At 34.1% G+C, this 21,324-nt stretch overlaps 2 protein-coding genes across 4 annotated transcripts in view; one reads left to right on the top strand and one right to left on the bottom strand.

Moving 5' to 3' along the window:
• The window catches only part of LOC103713836 (zinc finger CCCH domain-containing protein 45-like), a 31,983-nt gene extending 22,510 nt beyond the window's left edge, over nt 1-9,473 (bottom strand). Inside the window, exons 1-4 of the mRNA XM_008800876.5 lie at nt 8,957-9,473; nt 6,874-7,278; nt 2,077-2,239; nt 1,804-1,914 (exon numbers count right to left, since the gene is read on the bottom strand). Coding sequence (XP_008799098.4) covers nt 1,804-1,914; nt 2,077-2,239; nt 6,874-7,278; nt 8,957-9,336 — 1,059 coding nt within the window. The 5' untranslated portion in view covers nt 9,337-9,473. The remainder of the gene's footprint in view (nt 1-1,803; nt 1,915-2,076; nt 2,240-6,873; nt 7,279-8,956) is intronic.
• Nucleotides 9,474-12,892: 3,419 nt separating this feature from the next.
• Nucleotides 12,893-21,324, top strand: part of LOC103713835 (uncharacterized) — a 30,555-nt gene continuing 22,123 nt past the window's right edge. Inside the window, exons 1-6 of one of the 3 annotated variants that reach the window (XM_008800874.6) lie at nt 12,936-13,460; nt 15,396-15,499; nt 20,156-20,242; nt 20,337-20,412; nt 20,599-20,673; nt 20,805-20,858. In XM_008800874.6, coding sequence (XP_008799096.3) covers nt 13,422-13,460; nt 15,396-15,499; nt 20,156-20,242; nt 20,337-20,412; nt 20,599-20,673; nt 20,805-20,858 — 435 coding nt within the window. In that variant the 5' untranslated portion in view covers nt 12,936-13,421. Of the gene's footprint in view, nt 13,461-15,378; nt 15,500-20,155; nt 20,243-20,336; nt 20,413-20,598; nt 20,674-20,804; nt 20,859-21,324 lie in introns of all 3 variants that reach the window. The other 2 variants (XM_088708205.2, XM_008800875.6) reach the window with 2 other exon arrangements.

The following is a 21,324-nucleotide window of genomic DNA, read 5'->3' as shown; positions in this document are numbered from 1 at the left end:
CTGGGTTTTGGGGAATCATAATACTTCAAGTTATAGTCAATATTGTGGATTAAATAGTTCATCATATAAATTCACTGATAAAATTTGAGCTAAAATCCTACCTTTGGATCATATGTATTCCTAAAGAACCCTAGAATGCACGAAACTCACAGAAAAACCACAACATTCTAACCCAAGGATTAATGACCCAATTCATCCTGATGATACCGTACCAGTCAAAGAGAGGGACCAGGATCGTTGCATCCAGACACTTGGGATGAGTTGGCATCATCTTACGACCCTTTTTTTTTTTCATTTTTTCTCTTTGTTCTTGTTTTTTAATAGTTGTTCTGGTCCGTCCCAATATTGTACTGACTTGACCCTAACCTGGGACAAGGGCCATATATGGGGATATAAACATTTGATCTAAAACATGGTGAGGCCACATTTTTTAGTTAAAAATCGCTTTGTTTTAATCATTGGTCCCATTCAACAAACAAAGGATGAAGCCCATCCATGGCCCATGCAGCAAACAAAAACCCAGCACAGACTAGACTTCATGGGAATGTATTAGTTCTGATTTTATCCACATGCCGCTAGCAACTTGCGCCAAAGAGTGACAAGGGCTCCTTGGAGTTTTTCCATGGGCCCCTTACAACTCATTAGTAGTCCTCATTCTTTGGGATCTTAATAGTCGTTTGACTTTCACTATAAGCCACGTATATTCAAATAAAGGGAGAAGGTAAAATCCGCGCATATTGGACTATTTGATCATGCAACTAACCTCTATAGTTATGCCATGATGTCCTTTGAAGTACATATGCAAAATGCAATAGAAAGACCCCAGTAACCATGCTACATTTGCTTGCTGAAAGAGAATCTCTCTCTAAAAGAAATGGAATGGCTAATCCCACAAAGAATGTTTGTTCACATTGTATAACTAGAAATTCCTATTTATCTATTACAGAATCAACCATGGACAATTCTCCTTTACTTTGGAAGTACTGAATACATGTATATAATTTTGAGTCTCATCTAACTTTTCCCTAAACACCTGTCAGACCCAGGGGTATCACATCCAATCTAGCTAGAATGATAGCCTCTCAAACTGAATCTACAAAATGAAATTTTTGATCAAACCTATGTTATTAGAACATCTTGCCTTGGGATCTAAAAGATCATGGCCACTCTCCATACTAGGCAACCTTTGGCTTTCAATGCACATGATCTTACCAATTCTACAGGTTTCTTATCAACTCTATCCTCTGCAGTGCAACTTCGATTTCAACTAATGCACCTTCTTCTAACTTTACATCTCTTAGTTACCACACAGTTCTCAAAAATTGTAGTTTGCTTCGATCTATATCCTACAGGCTACGGTCATATTTCAGAGCATTATGATATCCTCTAAACTTTGGCACTAATTAGTAATTCTTTTATACATGAATCAGCATGAAAGTCAAGGTTCAAGTACATGTATTATCTGTTAAAAAAAACACTTCTCTGCCGTAAATTGGCAAGAACCTACATGGAAAGATAAACATCTAGGTCAATGAAAAGCCTATTTATTTGCAGATATGACAGTAGTTTTTTATTAATGATACAAACAAATCTGGATAACTTTATGAGATCCATAGATAGTTTGTTCTTTTAAGAAAAAAGCATGCTACATGAATCTACTAGGATAACTATCAATGACTAATAAATAAACATAGCTTCCTGAAACGAAAATGCCTTTAGCCAACTAAACATACAAGAATTTATTCATCATAATATACACTTTTAGCCAAATAAACCTAGCAAAGGATATCAAAATAAACATACCTTTAACCATTTGACTGAAAAGTTTCGCCCATAATGTGCAGTTCCATGAGCATATTTCCAATTTCCTCCACCAATATATCCACCTATCTTAGACGTCATCTTTGCGCAACCCTTATAGATAACAAATAAACATTATTTGCTTCAGCCACAAATTAATTAGCATGCAAGATGCGCTGAGAAACCAATTTAACTAAAGTTCTTTTAATGATATTTTTTGAAAGATCTATATTAGGCATGTGTTTGACAAAGCATAATGTAACGAGTCCATCCTACCTGGAAATGCCGAGTTCTGTTGATTGAGAATATCAAAATAACATTCTCTGAGGATTCAAAAGCTTCGTTAAGTTTTGCCTCATTACTCTTTTGAGTTGCCCAAACACCCTGCTGAACGGAAATTTCCAGATTTTCCCGGTTGCAACTTTTAACAATAAAATACCTAGTTATTCATATTTCAGAATGGAAAATTTAATCAGAAGACAATGACTGCATGCAATAAAACCATCCAAAAGAAAATACAAAAATGGGGAGAAGCATATGAAAATGTTGTAGACTAATATGTAGGATGCAGATGGGATGTGGTTATCTATTAAATTTTAATACATGGTGGAAGCAACCTGTAGCAATCAAGAACAATCAATAGCAATTAGTTTGTATAAGAAAACATAGAGCCATTGCTAATGTCAATTAAAGCAGTGCACCATGTTTAGTCTATGACAAGGCTTTACTGCAACAATAACTACACTTCCATATCAACTGCAATCCAAGGTTGAAACCTTCAACCATGATTGACAGCTTTCAGATAGAAGTCACAAAACCAAGTTGAGACTACCAGAATTTTCATAGTTTAAGCAGAAGCTGAACTTTTCTGTCCAATTTCAGTAGTTCCAAACTTAAAACCTTTCTGTCCAATTACAATAGTTCCAAACTTCCAAAAAATATGAGAAGGGGCTATTCTTAATGTTTTCTCTCATTACTTTTGCAGTTCAATTGGCACTTTGTTAATAATATTGTTTTTTAGTTTTAACCAGAACTCTAAAATTGAAACTGAAACATTTTAGTTTCAGTTATAACTGATCCAAAACCAGTGTTAGTTTCATTGTTTCAGCCAAAAACTCATTTATATGGGTGAAATAGGTCGCACGTTGTGCTTATTTTTAAAATTTCCTCCCTTGATTTGGGAATTCCAAGAAGCACTATGCCAAGACTAAAGTTAGATTTTGTAAGTCCTGGTAAGATGAGAAAGCAGCTTATTGCTGGGTCTCAAGGAAACTCAAAAGAAGAAAAATGCTGGCATAGATCTGGCTATTCTACTGCTCAAATCACAATAATGTAGATAGTCGCAAGATTAACTCACATCAAACTATAACTGGTATATTGTATTATAATGTAATCCAATATATGGATTAAATTTTTATTTAGAAAAATCATAACTGACTATTTAAGACAAAGCTACTAAAGCAATACGCCTGAAGGTCCTGATCAACCTGATATATAGGAGGGGCAACTTCTAAGTTGGAACCACCAATCTGCCAGAACATGTTTGAAATAACTGAGTTTGGATGAGGATTCTTATAAGCAGGTTAGGTTTGGGTCAACCAAGATCAACCCAATTATAACTGGGTTCGGTTCAACTTTGCCCCCCCCCCCAACCTACAGGGTCACCATAGGTTGGACAGACTCATAAAACCTAGTCCTGGGTCCCTATATTATTGGTGATAGTCAGCTGACCATAGACCGATCTGGACTTCGTTCAAGTGATTAGGAACATTACGCAATTAATGATTAAGAAAAAATGAAGTTTTGGAGGAAAGAATTAAGTGCATATTGTGTTTAGGATTTATCATATTTCTCATTCACCTTAATTTCCCCTCTCTTCCCCCCCCCCCCCCCTCTTTCTCTCTCTCGCGCGCTTTATTTAGATACCCAACCCTAGATCCCATCTTTCTGGCTCCACTCGGTTTTCTTAAGGTATATGACTAACCAATGTAGACCTATAAATGGATTAGCAAGTTGGGTATTGGTCCATATTAAATAAATGGTTTGGGTATGAGTTTGCTTTCCCTAAACTCAAGTACAAATGGATTGAATAAAGGCTGAGGGTTTCTTGACCCAACACAAAGGAGAGTTAACACCAATCCGTCTTTGCTCAACCACTAGGCACATACAATATCCTAAAAAATGTTTTTGAAATAATTTTCTTGGCTTTTTTTATTTTTTTATTATTGAAATTTTAGACTGGAACTATTGATACTGTCGAAATGTCAAAACTCAAACTAACATGACTAAGAAAAAACCAAAACCAAAATTTTAAATCTTGGTTGATATAACAAGCCTATAAAGAGTAATATCGATGAGGATTAAACTAGAAATTTGTGAATTTGGAGTGCAATCAAAAGCACGTAAGCATTTGGTTACAAGATAATTGGTAGAATTTTCGTTAAAAATATGATATGCATTATTTTCACTAACATTTCATGAAGCATCACTCGATAATTAGAACTCAAGAATGGGAATATAATTTTATATTATTAAAAATTCATTATTATAACATGGTTGTATAGAGTTGTTGCCATTCCTCACCACATAAAATATTATAATGTAAAATAATGTCTAACCATTTTCTATTTGTTCTAATTTTAGAATTATAGTTTATTTTCAACAATTCTAAATAGCTTTAAAAAATGTCCACCGCCAAAAGTATACATTATTCATTCAAGGGTTCCAAAAGTACAACATAATCTTAAATGGTATCAATGAATATCGGGGCAGTATCAGCATCATCGGAGAAAAGAGACAAAAGAAAGCACTGAAAGATGCAAAGCCGTAAGGAAGGGCAAGGTTGGAGAAAGATATCGTCAGCTGAACTAAGAGCAGTGAGCCCATTCGGTCATCCGGTCAAAGATGCCCTGGTTGAGTTAACCTTAACAACTATTTGAAAACCCATACTCACTTATGCCACAAATCGCAAGCCTAGAGCTGCACACACAATCAGGCAGCGGAAGACTTGGTTATATACTACGGTTGTAGGCTAGGATGTTATAGTCTTTCAAGCCTTTAATTTTTATAATTTTGATTATTTTCTAATTATTCTTATTTTTGGTTGAACCCTAACATTCAAATTGTAAAAGCCGAAACTCATTTTGTTATAGCCAAAATCATAAGAGGCTCAAAGTTTACAAACCTTGAGATAAACAGTCTAGTTTCTTTACCAAGAAGAACAATATATAACATTTTCTAGCAATATGAATTAATACACTTGTTAAACTAAAAATTTATCTTATATCTATTTCTTAAAGTATCAATTTCCCTAAATAATGTTATTCAATGTTCATGTTGTCAAAAGCTTGAAATATGGTGCAACATGTCTAGTTTGAAAAATGTTCTGGGAAGCCAACAAATCATGTCCATGAGATTCACAATCTTTGTCATGTTTATGAGAATGAAACATATTTTTAAAGATTAAAAACAAGTCAAAGAACTATTGTAAAGCTGCCAAGAGTAGTTCTCCAAAAAATAAGTTCTCCAGGTGTATCTTTATGTCTTAAAGTGCCCGGTAGTGGAATCATGTTCCTAAACATGGAAGGGTGACAAGTGGCAAGACAATTAGACATAGAATGTGGCTCATGCCAATCTCTTACATAAATAGGCATGATATGAGAAACTTTTAACTTTAGTTTGTGCACATTATGCCTTCCACTTAAGCATTATAATAAAACAACACCAATAGAACCTGGAAATTCTAAATAGGGCTGCAAATGGGTCAAGTCAACCTATGACCCAACCAGATTAGATCCGACCGGATTTATATTTAAAGACTCGACAGTTAGGTACCGATCTAAAAACCTGTTTGGGCCTAGATTTTGTATTTTTCAACTAACTTGGCCCATATATCATCCGGGTCTAATTTGGGTCAACAAAAAATAAACCTGCTCCGACTCTGACCTGATCCGACCTGAAAACCCAGATCATATACATTCACTTCTCCTTCACTCAAAATATTTTTCCCAATTCATTAAATGCACCCTTATATAAACTAATTCCTCTCTTTCATGTCAACAACCAAGCTTCTCTCACCTATTTTCACTCAAATATCTTTAAATATTCTCTATTTCTTTTGGTGGATTTTTATTTATTATATCCTCAAGTACATCAATATATACTTTTAAAACTTATTGTTTGTAAACTTAAGAATAATCAATTTATTTGATAAACTTTGAATGAAAATTTATGTTTAAAGTTGAGTTTTTTAGTTTTGTTTAAAAAATTTCAGTGTTTTATATTTAATTATCAATTGTTATATTTTAGCTATAAAAAATAGCTAAATGCTTGACCTGAACTAAATATCTTAACCGATCCGGTCCCGATTTGAACCCAAACATTTTGGGATTGCGTCCAAGTCAACCTTGACCTTGACTCGACCCAACCCAACTAGACTCCGCCCAACCCAATAAACTAATGGGTAGGGGATCCAAAATCAAGATTCAAGTGTGAAACCAAAGTCAGGTTGGGGTCAACAATGACCAGGTCCAAACCAACATGATTGCAGCCCTAATTCTAAATCGGAATGATAACTATAGATTTTAGATTGATGTTCCTCGTTATGTATAATCACATCATATAGCATCTAATTATTCTACTAAACCACCTGGTCATGCGGTGACAGACAGCATTAAGTACACAAATAATTAAACAGACATAATTAGTATGTATGACAATAAAATCAGTAGGTCTAATTACTTTGCTACTCTTTGCTACCTAGATGCATCTATCTCGTTTTGATGCTAGCTAAATTTAATAATAATAATAATCATTCTAAGCCGGATATACAAGCACTATGCTCTCTTGCTTACTATTAAAGGAGAGCAGCAAAAAAAAAAATATCCTCGAAGCAGAGTTGATTGTCCATTGCATTATTAAATACTCAATATCATCATAAGTTTTAATAAATATAGGCTTCTTGGAAGCTAAATACAACTTCAGTTGAGCCTTCAGAAACCAGTTCACAATAAAGTGCTACAAGAAGTTTTTTTTTTAACAAAACCTGACTGAATCTAGAAACTCCAGACAAACCTAGATTGCCCTTGAGGGAGTGGAGAAGCAGTTCTAGTAGCTTGGTTCAACAAGCCATTTGAAATATTCTGCACTGGGTTCTCAGTAGTTGGCTGTGGTGGTTGTTGTTGTGACTGCTGGATTTGAGATTGTGGCGGCTGTACATTGGGTGGTTCAACTGATATCGGTGGTTTCACTGCTGCATTCTGATTAGCTCCTGCAGAACCTTGTGAGAATTGAGGCTTTTCTGCTTGTTGGTTATAACCAGTGTTCCTATGCTGATAAAATCTATTTGAAGAGCCATAATTGAAAGAACTCAGATGTTGAATCTTCTGAAGGACCTCTTCAACAGGGGGTGGAGGTCCAGGCAGCTTTGCATGCCTATACCGACAATCAGGGCCATTTGGGCAGAAACCCAATTTGTACCTGCAGCAGAAATAACACCAGAATGTCAGATCACAAGTCTCAGGATACAAGGGGCATGTTTAATGTTTGTCACCATATATATGATCAGATATAATGCATTTATATTGACAAAAGCATTACATACCATATAGCATGCTCAATGCCCTCTTGAATAACACAATTATACCTTACCAAGTAGTTTTGTAGTTGATATTTTAATTATATTAGCTCTTCTTCTTGCATGTCAACTGTAAATGACAGCTGTCATTTTTTATACTAATGGTCAGTTGTAAAAGGACCCTTTTTCCTTGAAATTTTGACAAAGTTTCTCCTTTATGAAGATAACAATTCCAAAAGCTTTCCTAAAGCAATTCATTCGACAAAGTTCGTGCTAATGTTTTAGATAAATGTCAAAAATTATACTCTCAAACAAGAAGAGCTATAAGGAGACAACAATCTGTGGATGATAGACAGCCGCATTTACAGCTACATTATTTTTTCTTGCGCCCACTCAAATAAACAGTGGCAGCTACATAAGAAGTTAAGAACAGATCAACATGAAAGCAATTTCTTGACACTTTTCCTTCATGCTAACATCATTAATTGATAGCTTATGTACCTCGCAAATAAAACATTTGTATCATTATATTTTTCAATTTTCCAACTTCTGCAACTAACTCAAGGTTGTATGGTACAAAGTACAAACAATTTAGGACTAGACCTTTATGTCCAATTATACATTCATAATGTTGAAGAATTAATTTGCTTGCTTCATTCAATATTTTTTTGGTATTTTATGCTTTTTAATATTTGTTTCTAGTTAATGTGGATATTAGTATCCACTACCAAGTTTCCTTACAATTTAAATCTTATATATGCTCGTCCAAGCAGCTCAATAGTAATCCTTGTCAGAACTTTCCATCTACTTCCATTTCATAAACAATCGCAATCAAATCTTGTGTTTCATACCCATGCTTTAAAAAATAAAAAAATAAGAAATGACCTTTTTTTATGAGGAGAAGTTAGCGATTTACAAAAATATACCTCTAAAGTCTAAATGATTTTATGGTGCCTCTTTTTATCCTTACATTTAGCGTTATTGTTTATGTCACTCTTTACTCTTTAACAACGCATCTAAGAAGACTGTCTGCATAACTGCTACCACAGCAACAAAAAGACAATCAATCCAGAGATATGTTATGGCATCACCACTAAAAATCGTGTTGATAGAATTTTGGCCTTAAACGCTCGTAAAGATGATTCATGCATTTGAAAGGAATCAAAAACCACGTCTCATATCCCCAAAATTTCCCCAAACTCAGCACCAGTTTCCAAATAGCAATCAGGAATAAAAAGTCCGCATATTCTCAATCAATAATGTATGAATTCAACACAAAGCCCAAAAATTCCAAAAAAGAGCTCAAAACCCTAACAACTGCATATATTGCTTTGCATTTAATAAACTTCAAATCAAAACCCCTAATTCTAATTTCTCAGAAAAATGAAAATCAGAGAAATAGACTTAAGGCACAAAAATTCTAAAACAGAACTCAAAACCCTAGCACCTGCATATACTGTTTTGCATCTAATCAGCTTCGAATAAAAACCCCTAACACTAATTTTTTCAGAAATAAACGAAAATCGGAAAATTGATCAGATATAAAGGAATCGGAAGACGGTGAGATCTAGGCATTCATACATGTTGCACTCCTTGATGTCCTCATTGGTGTGCTTATAGACACAATCCTGCTCGCGGCACTCGCCGTAGAGGCGGAAGAATCGGCAGACCGGCATCCGCGACTTGTCGTACTGGTGGAGGAAACCGCAGGCGTCGCCCTTCATGCAGAGGCTGCGGAGCCAGTGGCGGCACACCGTCTGCCGGAAGGTCCGCCTGCCGGGGCCGCCGCCGCCGCCCGCCAGATCGCTTGGGCCGGGGCCCGCCGCCGCCCCCGCATTCGCCGCGGCAACAGTGGGGTCGGACGCCATCAGGGATGTCGGCGCCGAGGAGGCGGGGGCGGGGGCGCCGGCGTCGAGGCCGCCCTCGAAGTCGAAGCTGAGGGCTCCGTCGGCGTCGTCCATTTGCCCTCGAAGGCGAGACGGACAAAACCTAGCTAGGGTTTTGGGTGCAGCTCAGGTTTACGGGTTAGGGTTGGGGTTAGTGTTTCTGAGAACAAAGTCTTCGTAGAAGGGCTTTTTTTTCGCAAAGCGAGAGGCGAGAGAGGAGGGTGGGAGGAGTATGAAGTTGTTGGAGACTCGGAGGAGAAATAAAATACGTCTTTAATTTGTCTTGGGACGTATTAAATTTGCTCCCATTTTCCATTATATAAAATAAAATAAATATTCACCTTTTTCTTTTTATTGGGATATAAAATAATATTTTTTATTATAAATAATAAGTAGTGTAATAAAATTTTGATAATTTGATATTACATATTTGCACTAAAGATAAATTTTTTTTGGTCTTAGATTCAGAGTTGATGGCTGTGATTTTGCTTTTCATTTTACTATATTTTTATTTATTCCGATCTTTTATACTAGTTATTCTATAATTTTTCAAAACGAACTATTAGAAATTAGGATATTAAGTCTTGTGTTTCAAATAGGACTTGAGATCTTATTAATTTGATAATTTATCATCACTCATTAGTTTTATATAAAATTGATTAAATAAAACTTATTATTATATATAATATTATAAATATAACGTGTCATATATAAACCTAATCAAATAAAATTTATTGTCATTTATAATATTATACGGTTTGGAGATGGAATTTATTATCTTCTAAAAGTTGAGAAAGATGAATAGCTTCAAGGTTAGAGATGGCATTCATTAATCTTATATAAATTCGGTCAAATGAAATTTATCATCATTTAAAATAAATGTTGGATGATTGGGCTAAAAATCCTACGAAATTTCTAAATTGAACCAGCCATTAAAAAAGTAGGATTATAGGCTGAGTTAAGCCTATATTTATAAATATGAATATAATCCACAAATTTTGTAGGATTTTGCTGATTTTACTGGCCCAATTTACGAATGCCATAAGATTTTTGGTCCCAACTATCCAAACATGCCTTTATAATAATATAAAAGCTAAGAAAGATGAAGAGGTTAGAAGTAGGAATTATTACCCTTTAACAATTGGTCCTACCATGTATACTTGACAACATTATATGCACCCCCTATGTATACTTCGTAACATTGTATATAATTCTTGCTAAAAGGACCATCATTTAATATGCAGCCTTACTATGTACATTTAGCAATGTTATATGCAACCTTTATGTACACTTAGCAACATTATATGCAACTTCTACCGAAATGAGTAACTTCTATATATTATATCATAAAGATTTATCAATGTCCTTCACTAATTTATTTGTACTTTCTATATATGAGATATATGATTTCCTCGCCCCCCCCCCCCCCCCCCACAAAAAAAAAAAATCCAGCTCTAATCTATTTAATTTTCTTTCTAAGTTGGATTATGATTATATCCCATCTTAATTGATCGAACCTAACTAAACTAGGATCAAACCTAACTCTTGGTTCTGAAAAGAATGTCTAATTCACGGACCTGAATATTTCAATCCCATTATATCTAAATCAAGTTAAACTTCACTACTTCCGAACTCATGCACTCCGTTTCCAACTCTTCATATTAAATCAGACTATTATGTTATTGTCTTTTGATAGTTACCGTTTAAGATAACACAATTTATTTTTGTGTATCATCCAACTAAAAAGTCAAATTTAGGCACAAAGAAATGGAATTGGAGTGAGTGGCTTTTTGATTTTAATAATTTTGTAATGGAAAGACATTGATAGTGTAAGAATTTAACTAGACATGTATTTTGTGAACAAGGAGTTGCTCTAGTGGTCATCTTGTTTTAGTGATTAGAGGTTCTTAATTGATCCTTAGCATATCTCAAAAATAACATGAATAATTATGATGTGGACGGGACTCTCCTCCCTTCTGTCAAAAAATAAATAAATATATTTTTACTTGATCAGTTTTAGTTTTGGCATTTTCTAGTGAAAAAATATGATATATGACAACCATTGTATGAAAAGTCATGCATGCATTTATAGCATATTTATTCTTTCTGAATTTTGAATCCTTTACCATTAACTGGGTTTTTAAAGTTTCTACACCATGATTACGCTTTTTTATATATAGATGTGACTCAATGACTGTGCCTCAATTAATTATTTAACTATTTGATTAAAGATAAATATGAAATTAAATTGGATAAAACTATACACCGTTGGAGATTCTTTTATACGTGGGAAACTTTTTTTCTAAGAAGATGGCCTCGTAGCAAGCTAATCGGAATAAAACTCAAAGCAAAGATTAATAAAATACCCTATCTTTTATAGGGGTTGAAATATTTTACTATTAATATCTAGCTTATATGGAAATTGTGCAACATATTTGTTTTTGATTGTATAAAGGGTCTAAAATAACTAGGTAGCCAAGTAAATTTAGGCTAGACATTAAAGGACCATACCATAGTTAGATATGTTTCAAGCTCTTCACCTCTGCCTCTTTCTTGATTGGGCTAGAATGAATATTGACATTCTTTATTCTAGATGATAGTTAAGTGTATATATATGTATAGTGTTATTAGCCAAGTAGCATATCAATTCTAGTAAAGCTATGGTAAATATAGATTCAACTTTTTAAGATGCACAAAATACTTTGCTTGAAGAAAAGATAGGATGATCATTAAAACTCAGTCCCACTTGCTGCCCTAACATAAGGTGACTCTATCGTTCTAAACAATCAAATATTAGCTTTATTGATTATTTCTCGCTGTAAAATAATTTCTAATAAATCAACTTTACATGCACGTATCATCAAATAAATTAGATAGGGGTCATAAAGTAAGCATGTTGATTTAGATTATTACAGCAAGGTGAAATATGTATACCCTAAATGCGACGCTATTAACACTTCACAATATTTTTGGAGATTATATAAAGAAAATATGAGTAGTTTTTACAAGCACATGTTTGACAATTTTTTATTTTTAAAAGATGCAACAAATTTAACTAAAGACGAACGTATAAATATTAGGTTTTTTGCATGAATATCCTCCTACATATCGAATTTTGCATGAATATCCTTCCAAAATTGATATTTGCATGTATACGCTCGTAAATACTTATTTTGCCATTCTATTTTTTGTTTAAATTTTGTTTTTGCATATGTACCCATTAGATAATGACGTTAAAAAATTAACGGTTTCAAATTAAAATGACTAAAATATCTTTAATAGAAATATGCAAATAAATCGCGATCCTGGTAGCAGAAAAAGAACATAAGGATAGTAGCATAATTTTAAAATTGTATTTTATTTTAAATTAATATAAATATGATTTTTCTTAACACCGTTAGAACAATCGTTATATTAAAAGCATTTGTACAATAATAAAATTTTACAAGGGTATATATATAAATATAAATTTAAAAAAAAATTAATTTGATATTTAAAAGGATATTTCATGCAAAAAAAATCTCAAAATAATTTCAGTTTTAGACAAATCAAAAATTACTATTATATAAAGTTTTCTTGCGGTAGCCAAACTTAAATCCTTAAAGGCAACTCCAATCTAAATCCAGAGCAAATTGGCTCGGCAAGCCAACCACACCGCCGCACCCACCCAACCCATTTAGAATCCAATAAACAAATAAAAATCAAGAACCTAACGCCTAGAAGCCATGGATTCATATCACGAGTGAAAAAAAGCCCCCTTTTTCCTCCGAAAAAACTCCATCGCGCGATTCAAGGGTTCGCTCGCCTCCCCCCCCGGCCTCCTCCCCTCTCCTCTTCTTCTTCCCCTCTCTCCCGAACCCTCTCGATCGAAGCCTTCGATCCTGTGTCCCTCATCGTTTCTCTGTTTTATCGCTCTCCTTTCTTCGCTTCTCCGGGGGGTTGTTGTGCCGCCTGTCGATCCAATTCTTAATTTGATCTTCGGGAAGAAGGAGATTAGAGTTACTGGAAGCGGAAATTTAGGGTTTTTGTTCAGGTTTCCAGGAGTTTTAGGGCATTCTATTGGCATTCTGGGATCCGGTTTCCGGCGCTTGGAACCCTAGATCTGAGGTTTAGGAAATCGAGAAAGCAATTGGGATCTCCTTCTTTCGGCCTCCGTCAAGATGTTCTGGCGCATGACCGGATTGTCCACGGCTTCTCCCGTAAGTTTGAAAGCTCCCCATGTGTTTTTTTTTTTAGTTTCGTACCCTGTAGATTCTGGTTGCTGGGGTTTGGTTGTCATGGCGTACTTGGGGAATCCAATGCGAAATTTGGATTTTTCCTTTATTTATGAATCCTCCGAATTTAGAGAGATGGGTATTGTATTGGGTTATGCTATTTTGTGTGATTTTATGGATACAGGGTTCCGGCCTGGAAATTTTTCTTTTGAAGGCGTTTATATTTCCATTAGTGTCAAAAATAACATCTCCTTAAATTCTTTTTCTGTGAATTATATGATACGCATGATAAACTGAGTTAACTACTTTATGATTTTAAAGCTTGGGAATTTTCGCCTTTCTTTCTCTTCACATTGAACAATTTGAATTTTAGAAAGGCAACCAAAACAAGGGAAGCTATCTTGGATGGAGTCCTGTAGCTCGCTATTTTAGACAAACGCTACAGAGGAATTATAGAATGATTCGGGGTAATTTATTTAGGATAAAGTGAGGATTGATAAATAAGTTAAAAATCTTTGTCTGTCAGGCTTGATTTGTATAAAAGGATGGGTAAAGCAAATCAATCTCAGTAATGTTATTAGCAATTATGAGAATTGGTTCTGTCCTGATTGCTTGTACCTCTTCCCATGAAAATATGCTACTGAATGTTTCTGCATGGCTGATCTTTCTGCTGGTTAGGTTGTTCTATAATGCTGTCTTAGCAGCGCGCTATCTGTCCTTTGCTGTATAGATGTAATCCGTTTGGCTTCGATATACCCATTTCTTGGCACCAATCTTTTATTCCTCCAATTTGTGTATTTGTTGCTCTTCTTTGAGTTCCAGTTGGAAGTTGTGGCCATGATGACAGTAGTGATAAATGATTCAATGAATATAAAATTGCCCATTCTTCTATTGCGGTGAATGAGTGGATCTCAGAGATTCTCATTTGATAGTTGCTTTTGTTTTCATCACTTTGCTGTACCAGCACTTCTTGTCTTAGTCTTTTTGTTACTCTGCTTGCTTCTTTCTTAAGCACTATTTGTATTTTTTTATCTCTTTATTATTCTGTGGAAATGATTATATTGCATTTTTGTGATGGCAGAAAATGGAACAAAGTTTATGGATGCTCTGTGTTAATCTTGGAAACAACAGCCCATATAGTTCAAGTTGCTAATTTTTTGAAAGCATTATTGGTTCTGATATTTACAATTTGTAGTTGTTTTCGTTTTTGGGCTTCTTTGTTCATACAGTCAGCCTACTGTCTATGTACATTTCATCCTATGTCAATGCATCAGTTTTTTTTCCACAAATTTATAAATAATATTCACATGGGTTTCATGTCTATTCAATTATCGAGGCACATGTAAGCTGACTTCCACCATATATTAAAATTATCTTCAAACCTGAAGGTTAGCTAATGCTGGATAAGTTTGTAATTTTGGAGCTATTCTTGCGGATGTCAGCTACATCATGATTTAGGTCTTTAAGTGCTTGTTGTGTGTTGTGCATCTCTCTCTCTGTGTAGCCTTCTTTTCCATGGCCATTTTTTTTTGTTGGTGGGGGGGGGGGGTGGATATGTGATGAGCATGTACTTGTGTTAACTTCCATTATTTCTTTGAGTTCAATATTCATATTTATAGCTTATATGTTTCTCACATAAATCTACAGCTTTTTTTTTCAAGCATCTTTACCACATATATCTATCAGGCGATATGCCTTTTTTCCATTGTATAAACTTCTTTGCACATTACCAATCACTACCTTAATCCTGATGTTCAAACTAAGTCCCATCAAATCGTTTTGTTGATGCAAGGATTTTTATCTTTTCTGGTGTCACAGTGAAAATCTTCACTTTTTTATTGTTGTGATGCTATTAGTTTCAGTAATCTATTAGTGATGCAGGTGCAATTTTTTTTTGATTTAGTTTAACTTTATATTCAGGTGGATACCATTTTGGACAAGGAAAACTTTACTTTGGAAGAGCTTCTTGATGAAGATGAAATAATTCAAGAATGCAAAGCACTGAATACCCGTCTTATCAATTTGTAATGAGATTTTCCTTTCTTGACTTACTTTCTGAGAGTTTGTTGCTTCATTTACTTCCATTTTTTAAGTGACACCTTACTAATTTAGGTTTGTTGGATTTTTACTTTTGACATTTTTGTCACTTCTTGTTCATCCTTTTTGCCATGTGAACAAAGATAATTTATTTTAATATTAGAAGGTAGCAACTTATCCATATATCCTATGAAAGAATGATCAAGCAACAACTTTACTAATGGTACTTCTGCTCTGTTACTAGCATCATTAGGTTACTGGATACAATAGAAACTGCTGCACGAAAACTATTTTGAATGTTCTTCATTCAAGGTGATGACGATATTGATGTGTACCCCAGCTCAAAGGGAAAGTAAAAAATAAAAGAGAAATGCAAGAATTAAATGAATCGATATTTCCTTGACTCTGAGAATCCAACAAATTATAAAGCTTTCTTAGTGGCATATTAGGTATGGAGATTATGCATGCTCATCTTGAAGGCATTGCAGGTCAACAATACAAAGCTTTCTTCAAAAATGCAAAACAGGAGGCAAACTTGTCTATAGCATGAAAAGATATAGCAAAATCTTGATGCTATATATCCCAAGCATCTTGCAGAGGTTAAATTGAAAAGCCAAATACCACCAAAGTATACATTTAGGCTTGATAAGGATACTTTTCTTCTCCATGTAACTGTTCAGAATCTTTTCTTCTTTTCCACACTGACCATGGATGTCTACTTGAGATATTTTTTTTAGTTGTATCTCCTCTTTGTTAAGTAGGGGGCAACCATCTTTAAGGTAGCTTTAGATATGAATCCTGAAATGTTAAGAAAACAGGAAAAGGTCCTATACTTTGTGAACATTGTTTCATTGATTGACAATATCTGAACTATAGAAAGGGTTAATGATGTGGCACTTGAATTTGCAAAGATGTCTGTTTACCTAATTGGGATACTTGGGAAATTTAAAGTACAATAATCGTGCTTCGTAGTCATATTTAGCTTATACATAGTAGTCATTTTAAGATAAAGTATAATTATTGAGAGTTTGTAAAATTTACAAGTTTATTAAGCATGCAATATCATTTCTTTTGACAATATTGTATTCTTTTTCTATTTCTTTTTTAGTTTCTATCACTGATTATAATTAAATAATTTTTAGAAATACAAGTAATTACACACATGCATGTTGGTTAGTTATGTGCCTTTACAAGGAAATTGTTATATGTTATTTTCAGATATGATGTTTGAAGTCCTTTTCCTTCTAAAAGGAAGCTGGTTTCATTTACTCATCATCTTTCTTGATGGTTGACATGATCAAACATTTAACCTCCTTTGCTTCTTCTCTTTGTGTATGATACAAAATTGGATTTGTAATTGTAAGATTTTAATCTTTATATCTGTTTTACCTTAATTGGTGTTGGCAGTGAAGATCATTGAGGTAAGAATTAGATTAATCTTTAGATTACCATCATTATGAATGTAGAATGCGGTCACATGCTTTGACAATATGATGATAAATTGGAATATCTTTTCCACAATGTTTCTGACTTGCGAAATGGATGGATTTTCTATTGATATTCAATGTATTTATGGCCTTTACAAAGATGAATGGTAAACCATGATGATGTATAATTGAAGCCAAAAAGTTATATATTGACTATCCAAAGATATGAAGATCGACATATCTGAGCATTCTAAATTTGAAGTTCTATTAGTTAAACTTTAGCTGTGACAGCTTGTTGCTTGGGATTTATCATAATGTGAGATATGACTGCTGATGTGAAATTGATGCTCAAATACAAGTTCTCCGACATCCTTAGCCACAACTTAAGGATGCCATTATCAATCTCATTAGATCTGGTATTCAGTTAGAAAATGAGAAGATAGATTTGATGTGACCTTGCAAAAAAGTATCCATGTGGTGGAAATAATTTTTTTTTTCAATCTAGAGTTATGCAGAGCAAAGAATAGTTCTTTCACTCTATATCTATTTTTTTCAATGTTTTTCCACTTTTATAAGGAACTTGGCAGGAGTTAGTATGTTGCTTAAAGCATAGGGCTATATGTTTAGTAAAAATTATTTTTATGCCTTTTTTTCTTTCCTTTTTAATTAACAATCTATTTAGCTTAACAGAACTTAGACACTCTGAACTATCATTTTTAAACTGAACAACCAATTGGTTTTTGTTTTGAGCAGCTAGAAGCTTACTAGGCTTCTCAAGGCTTCTTAATTAATAGCTTTTATAGAAGACATTAAGATGGCATCATGAAAAGAATATCTCAAAATATCAGTACTTTTCGATATTCGTTCCTAATTCTCAGTGAAGATCTGATAGAAAAAAATCTAAATATAATGCCCTGGCCAAGTACATAAGTTTATGTTTTTTAGAGTTTTATCTCTTGGTCATAACAGTGGAGTAATTTACCTTAGTGATGCCCGCACGCTAGTGTTTTCTAAAGCAATTCATATGACTTGATCTGCATAGTGCACAAGTTTATGTTATCGGAGATATGTCTCTCGGTCATAACAATGGAGAAATTTACCGTAATGATTACCCAGTTGTAAATTTTTACTTCTAGCATGTGAGGATTCTTGAAGGACATAAATATATTTTGGGATGGCATGATTATTAGCTTGTAATTGAGTTATTCAGTAGATATTTGGTTCAGCAACAGGTAACTGAGTGGGGCGAATCATGTTTGGTATGGCTTAAATATTTGTAAGTAGTTCTTGCTTAAAATTATATTTGTAAGTAGTTACTTCATTAGATAATTATAGTTTGAGTAGTTCTTGCTTAATTGAACTAAAGCATAGGTTCAACAGTAAGTTTGCTCCATTGTGACCTGAAGGTCACGGTTTTGAAACACGGAAACCACCTCTTCGCAGTCAGGTGTAAGACTGCGTATCTCTGATCCTTCCTAGACCCCACAACGGCGGGAGTCCTATGCGCTGGCCACCCTCTTATTCTTGCTTAAAATTGCAAGTCACATCTGAAATGGGCCCAAATTCTCTAGTTAGAGTTCGATTTCAAGGAAAATAGGATCATGGAAGTACAAGATTGTCTAGGGTTTAAGGAGCTTCTGTCATACAAAGCATTCAAATTGAGAGGTGGGAGAAAGGTGGATCTTGATCTTTGCTGGAATCTGTTGCAGTATAAAAAAGATTAGTTTGCGGATTACATTGAAGAGTAAATGTGTTAAGGTGATGATCGCATTTGGTGATTTTAGGATTGATGGTCCAAGAGGATTCAGGACTTGCACCATGGGGATAGACCAAGAAATATCATTTTCAAAATAACTGAAGTGTATTTGTTAGAGATGAATGACCCTCTATCGAAAAAATTGGGAGGGCCAATATACCCACTTCCAGTTTCCCAAGGAGCTCCTCCTTTTAAAAGAAAGTAAAATTTCTACTTTGGTCATTTACGGTCAGCAAATAAGTAATGGGGCCTGACCTCTTTCTTTACTCATTTGTCTTTTCCCTTCTTGTTCTTCTTCTCTTGTCTTTTATACCATGTCTTCATCTTGTCCTATTATTGATCAATCTGATGTTTTTTTTCAAAATTTATTTTCACCATACCTTCTCGTTTTAAAAGGAATTATAAGGCAATAAATCCTTTATGTTGATTATTGTTTCTTCATCAAAATAGTTATACTTCAGCATGATCCATGGGTCAAATTGCTTCAGTGAGGAAAATAATATTATTCTGGAGAAAATATGGAAATTAAATAAACTTTCATTATTTATGATATTTAGATAATGATAGTGAGAATCTAGTGTTTATCAAATATTAGAAATAGTGCAATACAGTAGGAAACTAGGAATAGTATAGTACATTATAAAATTTGCATGAGATAAAGATTGGAAGCAGGTAGATATAGTCTTGGTGGAGGTCTTAATTAAATATTCCTACCTAAAACCAATTGATTTTCCCTTTTTCTGATTTTTTTTATCATGCCTGGAGGCAGTATCTGAGATGATAAATACATCATTGATATAAGATATGTTGAATCATTGACATAAATTTTCTAATTATTGAAGTAGTGCTTGCTAATCTAATGAACTTTTATTTTCTTATCCTATCTGACTTATCCTTTTAACACTCTTTGAAATACTTTGTGGAGCTTTTAATATGTTAAATTCTAGAAAATATACCGAAAATGGAATTATTGAATGTTAGGAATGTTGTAGGAGAAAGTACACCCTAGCCCCCCTTCCCCTCTGAAATGAAAAAAAAAGGATGAAAGGAGAAGAATGAGGGAAAAAAAGGATAATACGGACTTAAAGTCTGGACATTTCTGACTCTGCATTGAAAGAAGCGAACATTGCCATCGAAACTACATTTTCGTTCACATGTGATTTAGGCCACTCTCTTTGGAAGATTGCACCAAAATTTAGGAAAATAGATAGAAAGTTTAAGCAGGGTAAGCTTAAGATTCTTTCAAGAAGAGTTAATCAAATGGTTGATGAGTGTGTTAGCAAGTTCAAATATTCAGCGAGGTTTAATTTTTATTTAAGACGGATAAGTAAAGCTATGCAAACGATGTAATAGATATTTGAATATTTCAAGGAACTTTGCGACCACTAAATCGATTTGTTTAAATTGAATATCTGCTTTGGTGTAATTTTATTTATCTTTCTATTATTTTTTTAATGTAGTTTGCGAGATAGGACTCAAGTGGAACAATTGCTTCACTATATCGTAGAAGAAGCTCCTGAGGATGCTGAAAAGAAACGGGCTTTCAAGTAAATTGTCATACACTGGCATATGAATTTGTTATTATGTATACCTTCCTACTGTTGTTTATTTGTTTGATTTTTTTTCCATGCTGTTTTATAGGTTTCCTTTTATTGCATGTGAGATATTTACTTGCGAGGTTGACATCATTCTGAGAACCTTAGTAGAGGATGAGGAGGTAAGTTCATTTAACATGAACTCTTCAGTTTGTGTATGTATACATATACTGCTACACATATACCTCATACCTATATTTTTCTTCATTGTTAAAAATCAGTTTTGCACAATTTCAGTTTGTTTTAAGCATTCCTTGTTTTTCTTTTTAATTTACTCTTTTGCCTTTGTATTTTTTGTTGTCATGCAGCTGATGAATTTGTTGTTCTCCTTCCTGAAACCGGATCACCCGCATAGTACGTTATTGGCTGGTTACTTCAGTAAGGTATTCTTCTATCTTGCTTGAGGCATGGATTAAGTACATTAAGAAAGGAAAAAAAAATGGAAATATGAGAAGTCGTAAACTATTTTAAGTAAACAACTTTCCCTTCACACCTGCTATGTTGCTTATGCTAGGTTGTCATATGCCTGATGCTACGGAAGACATCTACTCTTATGAGTTATGTTCAGGTGATTCTTTTATATTTTAGAACTAAAGAATACTTTGACTGTTGATTTAGATAGTTCTATCTTTTAATTCTCTTTATCAATAACTAAGGATTTTTAGTTATTAGACTTGTGAATAAAAAGTTTTAACTTGATTTTATCAAAACCAAAATCCTGAAAATAAATTGATACCAGAAATTGTTATAAAACTTGCAAGAGCAGTGACAAACTGCATTTGTCATTTTGCTGTAATATGGACCTCCATCACATTGCAACTGAGTTCATCTGCAATTGCTAAAGAGAAGTACTCCTGTGAAAAATAAACATGTGCATGCACTTACTTTTCTAGAACTCAAGGGCAGGGTTGCTTTCTTCCTTCTCTCTTTCTTGATTCGGCACTCTGGCATAGGCTGTAAAGAATTTCTTCCTTTCTGGCATAAAGACCTTTGCAGGGGGGGATGTCTTTATATTGTGATCATAGGGAATGCCT

The sequence above is a fragment of the Phoenix dactylifera genome, chromosome 12 (genome assembly GCF_051530095.1).
Source record: "Phoenix dactylifera cultivar Ajwa chromosome 12, Ajwa_hap1_PhDact_Kaust_v1.1, whole genome shotgun sequence".
NCBI classification, from domain to species: Eukaryota; Viridiplantae; Streptophyta; class Magnoliopsida; order Arecales; family Arecaceae; genus Phoenix; species Phoenix dactylifera.
The sequence above is the reverse complement of the archived record's forward strand: the minus strand, read 5'-3'. Positions and strand labels throughout refer to the sequence as shown.